Source organism: Theobroma cacao, chromosome 1 (genome assembly GCF_000208745.1).
Source record: "Theobroma cacao cultivar B97-61/B2 chromosome 1, Criollo_cocoa_genome_V2, whole genome shotgun sequence".
Classification (NCBI taxonomy): domain Eukaryota; kingdom Viridiplantae; phylum Streptophyta; class Magnoliopsida; order Malvales; family Malvaceae; genus Theobroma; species Theobroma cacao.
In genome coordinates this window covers 12228412-12236062 of record NC_030850.1, presented here as the reverse complement: position 1 = coordinate 12236062, position 7651 = coordinate 12228412, and the positions used below count along the sequence as shown (strand labels likewise).

The 7651-nt window shown below is 39.3% G+C and overlaps 1 protein-coding gene across 1 annotated transcript; it reads left to right on the top strand.

Moving 5' to 3' along the window:
* On the top strand, window positions 3650–4425 carry LOC108661277. Its single transcript, XM_018117270.1, has 2 exons — window positions 3650–3944; window positions 4100–4425. The coding sequence occupies exons 1-2, from the start codon at window positions 3650–3652 to the stop codon at window positions 4423–4425; spliced, it is 621 nt and encodes a 206-aa protein (XP_017972759.1).

The following is a 7651-nucleotide window of genomic DNA, read 5'->3' as shown; positions in this document are numbered from 1 at the left end:
CTTAAGTTCAACATGTACATAGTAGTTCTTAAACTATATATGTATATGATCTAATCTAGTATGTGAAAGTATATAATCATATGCAAGATATTATCTGTTGCAACAAGCAACGAATAACAAAAAGGATCATATTTTACACTGTTTATTCATTAACAAAAAAATCATAGGTTAGAAAAAAAATATAACACTTGAATTTCAAATAGATTTATATGACAATGTTACTTAATTTTAAATGAGGTTTATTTAAATCTTAAAAGACCAGAACAATGTAAAAGCATGAAATTGTAAATCAAATTTCATTCCTTTTCCACCATTTCACTAAGCTAAACTACAGAATAAGAAAATTTTATGAGAAAAATCACAAGAACCAACAACTGAATCAAGCATAAAGTTCCATGGCATAAAGATAAAAAATATCATTTCCCAAATCTTAGAAAACACTCAATTTGTAAAGAGTAAAGCAAACAAAAAGCCATCAATAAGCCTAGTAAAAACATCAATAAAAGAAGAAGAAATTGTGAGAAAAGGATCTCGTGATAAGGTGATTTCAGAAATAACCACCCATATAAAGTTATCTATTTCTAGCCAAAAAGAAGCAAGAGTATACCAAAATGCCTTTAAAAACATCGTTTCAAATAAATGCTCAGTTGTTTGAGTTATCTCCCTCTCGCCAAAGAGAAAATAGAAAAAAATAAAAATAAATGCTCAACTGTTGGAGCTGGGTCATCTTTCTCTCTCAACTCTGCCAATTCTCTATTGAGCACCATCGTCGTCGGCTCTCTCAGATCTCTGAACTGTATGAGCTTTGTCAACTCTCTGTTGAGCACCATCGTCATCGGGCTATGGTCTATCTATCCACATTTGGCCATATTATCGTAGATTAACAGACCCTATAGCAGAGATGACATCAAGGTACCTGTTATTGGATTTATTGCTGCAACACTTAAATTTTTTAAACATTTGGTGTAAATTAGAACATGGATTAGAAATATTGCCCAAAGTTGTTACACGCCATGCATCTATAACATGTGTTAGCGTTATTTTAACGTGTCAAGGCATTGGTTATTTTAGGCGTGTTACAACACTTTACGTTATATGCATGGCGTGTTACTACATTTTACGTTATATGTATGGTATGTTACCACATTTTACGTTATATGCATAACGTGTTACAACATTTTACGTTATATGTATGGCGTGTTACCACATTTTACGTTATATGCAGGGTGTGTTACCACATTTTACGTTATATGCATGGCGTGTTACCATATTTCACGTTATATGCATGGCGTGTTACCACATGTTACTTTACATGCATGACGTGTTACCACATTTTACGTTATATGCATGGCGTGTTACAACATTTTACTTTACATGCATGGCGTGTTACCATATTTTATGTTATATGCATAGCGTATTACAACATTTTACGTTACATGCATGGCGTGTTACCACATTTTACGTTATATGCATGGCGTGTAACAACATGACTGACAAATTTTTGAACACGGCATGTATTGTGTAAAATGATTGACAAATTTTTTTTTCAAAATTTTAATGGGGTTCCAATTGTGCGACTTGTGATAAGACATGGTGGTCAGTGGATGGATGGCATTTACAAGGGTGGTAAGTCACGAATGCGGGGGTTAGGAGTGATTTGTCATTTGTGAGCTTGATGAAGCTGGTTAAAGATGTTATTGGGGTAAACTCAGAAATTAACGAGATTGAGTTACATGCATTGATCAGTACAACCGGATAGCTATCACGACCAATTATCAAGGACGATGAGAATGTTGCATTAATTCTGCTAGAACAGAGGAATGTTCCGGTTGTGTATGTCAACATTAACGGATGCCAAACAAATGTTATGCCACATGAAGAAGTTGAACAACATGGTAATCAACTCAATCAAAATGAGATTTACAATGCTTCACATATACCACAGCATTCGGTCCATAACCCACAACAATGGTAATTGAGGTATGCACAAGAGTTTGTGCAGCCCGATAGACAGACAACATTCACAGAACAGTTGGCTGCATAATTTCGATCAGGATGTGCATCAAACCAATTACTTGTTTCTGTCCAACAAATGCAACGATCGAGTGAAACTGTAGAGTGTGTAATGCCATTGTCAAATGAGAATATGACACCTAAGGACAACAATGTGAGGTTGGAGGGTGACACTGCGACATTAGAGGATAATACTACATCTGATGAGGGAAATGAGGATTTGTTCGCTACAGGTGAAGATAGATTTAATGACAATTCACTTGATGGGCTTGAACAATGGCATGATGACAGTTCAGACGATGACTGGCTTTATGACAATGACATTTCAATTTGCAATAATGTTGAAGGTGAGACGGAACCTGTTGAAAGTGTTGAAGAGATGTTCAGTGTGATGACTTCATATACAATAACCCCATCGGTGGTGAGAACGAGATTCGTTCCCCTGATACATTGCTCGATGACAGTTATCAAGAAAGGGAAAATGCAGGGATATCTCGTACGTGGCTAAATGTAGGTGCAGAAAGGTTCTCCTTCCAAATAATTACCATTGAGGAGTCGACATGTGCCGATGATCGCTTATACAAAGGAAAAATGTTTTCATCAAAGGCCAAGTTGAAACGAGCTTCGAACATATATGTTCTAAAAGAGAAGTCTGCGATAAGAGTAAAAAGGTCATGTAAAAGTTGTTATGAAGTTGGTTGCAAGGACAAGGCATGTAAGTTCAGTGTGCGTGCAACGAAGTTACCTAACAGAAGAGAATATTGGCAAGTTCGGACGTTCCACAAAGTACACACCTGTATTGTTGATGGTTTGCAAGGGCGATTTCCAACTACGAGTGCAAAGATAATTGGTGAACTTATGTCACACAAGTTTCGAGCTAATGGAGTAGCATTAGGACTTAAGAACATAATTTATGAGATGAGCGTTCAGTGGGGATTGGAATGCTTGTATGGTAAGGCTTGACAAGCGAAGTAGTATGCGGAGAGGCTTGTTTTTGGTCCCCCAGAGGAGTCATTTCAACTACTACCCTCGTATTCTTATATTTTGAAACAAGAAAATCTTGGCACAGTGACTGTAGTGGCTACTGATGAGGTAGAAAGATTCAAATATTATTTTTGGTCATACGGGGCTTGTATTCGGGGGGTTAGGGATGTAATGCGTCCTACGGTTGTAATTGATGTGACACATCTGAAAGGCAGGTTCAAGGGTGTTCTATTTGTCGTTGTATGCAAAGATGCGAACCAGTGCTTATATCCAGTTACGTTTGGCATCGGCCATGTTGAGGACGAAGACTCGTGGATGTGGTTTCTTAGCTACATGATGCGGTTGGTTGTCTTGAAAACACTATGTTCATTTCTGATCAGCATCTCACCATTAAGAAAGCAATCCAAAATGCATACCCAGAAGCACACCATGGTTATGCGGTTACCACTTGAAAAAAAACTTTAAAAACAAGTTCAAATGCGACGACGTTTCTATGATTTTCACCTTTGCTCGAGATTGCTATAAGGTTTCCAATTTCAATAGACATATGACCCAGCTCAAGCAGATTCACGCGAGAGCCCATGCTAACCTTATGAGAATAAGGCCTGAGAGATGGGCACGTGCATGTTCACCGGCTAGGTGATACCAAATGATGACATCTAACATTGCGGAATGTGTTAACTCATTCTTGAAGCATGCAAGACAAATGCCAATCACTGTTTTGATCGATTTCATCAGAGACATGTTCCAGTGTTGGTTCCATGACTGGTACGAGGAGGCCGTCAAGGTGACCACTCTCCTCAACCCTTGGGTTGCCAAGCAGTTAAGCAAACGGTTCAATGATGCACATTGCTTTGTAGTTAAGCCTATCAATCGAGTAGAGTTCAAAGTTAAAGACAGTAAGATGGACGGACTTGTAAACTTGTCTAGGAAGACGTGTTCATGTTGTTAGTTCCAAATAGATTTACTGCCATGCAGCCATGCCATTGCAGCAATAAGGTCAGAATATCTTTATTTCTTATTTGAACCCTAATTGACATAGCATTTACATTATGCTTGAAGATTGAGTTTATTGTATTTTTCAGTAAATGCAAACGTGAAGCCATTGAATTCTGCACTGACTACTACAAGACAACCGTTTTAGTGGAGGATTATTCGGGATCCATTCGCCCAGTAAGGCATCCTAGTGAGTGGGACATCCTCCCTCATGTGAAACAAATTATCATCTTGCCACCAGCTTGGAGAGGCCAAGCGGGAAGACCTAGGAGGAGAAGGATTCCATCGGTTGGTGAAGGCAATCGAGCACAAAAATGTTTGCAATGCAAGAGGTACGGGCATAACAGACAGAATTACCCATCCCCATTTGCAGTTTCATCCACAAATTCGGCACCATCTCCAAGTCAATCGACGCCTCCACGAGTGCACTGACCCAAAGCATGTTCAAGTTGCAGACAAACCGATCACACACGCAACAACTATCCAATACGAAGGACAATGTCTAAAAATGTAGGGTGTGTTATGGATGAGGATAGCTTGTCCGCCTAACTAAATGTGTAACCCATGTGCAATACCTTTCTGACAATTTCCTCTTGCAGTATCTTACATTCATTCATATTTTTTAGTGTTTGTTAGTTTCCTCTTGTAGATGAGTCTTTATTTTATTTATTAATTTTGTAGATATATTATTTAAGTATTCATTTTATTTTGTCTGTAGTTTTAAACACTGAATAGACTTGCAAAGTCTCTATACTATTACCCCATTTCTCATATTTTATTACCACTTGTATTAAATAATTAATGATTTGATTTAATTCCTTTCTATTTCATTTGATTTAACATTTTATGTTCTTACAATCAAATCTCCTAAGAGATATAAAATTAAATTAATTCATCTAAATTATGCTAAGTTAATAAAAGAAATGCCATGTGGCAGTTTTGATCATCTAGTGTGGGGGTTGAGATTAGGCTGTAATTGGTAGATGTGAATGACATCTTGTGGTGACACGCTGAGTGGAAGCAGATGCTTGTGGTGACACACTGAATGCATGCAGACTTATGGCACGACACGCTAACTTGTTGCAGTCTTGTGGGGTGACACAGCACGGGTAAATTGTGGTGACACGCTGAGTGAATGCATACTTATGGCGTGACACGCTGACTTGTTACAGTCTTGTAGGGTGACATGGCACGGGCCAATTGTGGTGACATGCTGAATGCATGCAAACATCTGACGTGACACGCTGACTTGTTGCAGTCTTGTAGGGTGACAAGGCACAGGCCAATATTGATGACACATTAAGTGCATGCAGACTTCTAGCGTGACACGTTGACTTGTTACAGTTTTGTGGGGTGACACACCATGCCCCACTGGGGTGACACGCCACGTGGTTACAATATTAATTTAAAAATTTACATAAACTTCTGATATTTATCGGCATTGTGTTTGAATTGATCAAGAAGAAGTAATGGGAAAGTAATGTATAAAATGTACAAATATTAAAATTAATAGAATTAATTGTATATACAAAAAATTTGATGTACATACAAGGGCCGTTATGTTCAAGGTTTATTCTCACAACTATTGGAAAAAATTTTTAGAGCGTATTGACGACGCATATTTGCAATCATATTTTGCTTAACTCTGATATTTTTCGATTGTAAAATATCGTCAATGTACCCTATCATGAACATACCGCAGCTGACACTATCGTTCTATCGATGCAATTTAGCTTTTGGCAAATAGATTTTCAATGGCATCGGCGTCAAATCCCGTATCTTTTGACGTGTTTTGTTGAAATAATCGGCTTGGTGGCATATGATTGGCATAAAAGTCGTAAGGGGTGTCATCTGAGCCGCACTCACTCCGTTATCCTTAGCATCCGAAGTTCTTGCAGAGACCACCACCTTAATCATCCACCTCACCAAGTCAATCTTCGCTACCACCCAATGCCCACTGACATTGCAAGGTGCGATGATGAAATCAACATCTTTCCATTTTTTGCCGTATGTCAGCCTCTCACCCTCCATGTACCCTGGCAACTCATCCGAAATTTCCATCGTGTACCGGGCATTTTCAATTGGAAATGCGGTGTGTAGCAGATGGATGGTGTCCTGTGAAGCATGTATACATTAGCTTACACTTAATGCAATCAAAAACTTAGTGTTTTCAAAATTAAAAAATTTTCAGATAAACTTACGAAGAATATCATGTCAACCACGCATGCACGGGTAGTGTACAGCTTTGACTTCAGCCCTATCATCCGCTTACAGAGTACGCTAAGGCATGCGTTTTTATGTTCACTACTCATTTCTTCTTTGGGATCCTCTAATGTTGTGAAAATTTCAGCACCTTAATCCCCTAAGATCCCGACGTCACGCCTGCATATGTAACAGAATGAATTTTAGAAGCCTTGTGGATTAATGTTTCATTAAAAAACAATATTTACAATGTTATTTATGAGCTTACCTCGCACACTTGTCTTTCTTGAAAGCTTCGTATGCTTCCACCAATGCGTCCTTCATATCCCGACGGCTCGCTGAGGGGTCGACGTACGAACTTGACATGTATTTGCTAGCCAGTTTGACCAGTGCCATCTCAGTTAGGTCTAAAATTTGTGTTGCACGATGATGGACACTAGACTTTGCTAACAACAACCGTGTCCCCTTCAGCCTGAAGTGATGCAAGGTTTCCATCCCCTCCTAGTGCTGCCTCGACTACTGCATAGGCTTCTGAAAGTCTCCTTCAACCACGAGCGACTGAAGGTCCCCCTCCCCTCCCACAGATGCATCAATAACTGAATCAGCCTCATAAACATGGACTCCTTCAGCCACGAGTGAGTGAAAAACCCTTTCCCCTCCCGTGGATTCATTGATAACCTAATCAGCCTCAGGAACATGGACTCCTTTAGCCACGAGCGAGTGAAGGTCCCTCTCCCCTCCCGTAAATGCATCGATAACAGAATCAGCCTCAAGAACATGGACTCCTTCAGCCACGAGTGAGTGAAAGTCCCCTTCCCCTCCCGTAGATGCATCGATAATCGAATTAGCCTAAGGAACATGGACTTTTTCAGCATCATCTTATTGAAGGGTCACATCCCCTGCCATAGCATCATCTCCGTCATGACCAACAACATCATCGTGAATGTAAACAGCAGCTTCATCATGCTACCCATAACCAGCATCATCGTCATCCTCACCAACATCGTGAGATGAAAGGTCATCCTACAGAACGAGACAAATGGGAAAATCTGTTAGCTCATAAAATACCACAAACCATCAACTGAGAACAAAAATAGAACTACACCTACTAAACATAAACGACCAATATATGAGTGAAGATAGAATATTGTACTTGTGATTTCAGGCCCTCTAGAATACGAGCAATGACACGATCCTCAAACGTCTGCATGGTTAGAGTCAATGACTGAATCGCAGCCTTCAGCTCTGACATGTCTTTTTTATGCCAATGCACGATCCGTCGCAACTGACGCTTCGTGACTACTCCATCATTGACTCTTGTCGAATGGGTCAACTGCAATAACATATATTACTGTGTTATTCAATAATCATATAAGAAATTATTGAACATTAACCGTTAGAACTTTAAAATCTATACTGGCAGCTCGTTACCACTGTGGGATTGAGCAGGATCGAT

Excerpts from the sequence above, each read along its gene's own strand:
- LOC108661277 (XM_018117270.1), top strand. The coding sequence starts at position 3,650 with ATGACATCTAACATTGCGGAATGTGTTAACTCATTCTTGAAGCATGCA. Across the intron at positions 3,945-4,099 it reads TAGGAAGACGTGTTCATGTT|CCATTGAATTCTGCACTGAC; the intron begins GTTAGTTCCAAA and ends GCAAACGTGAAG.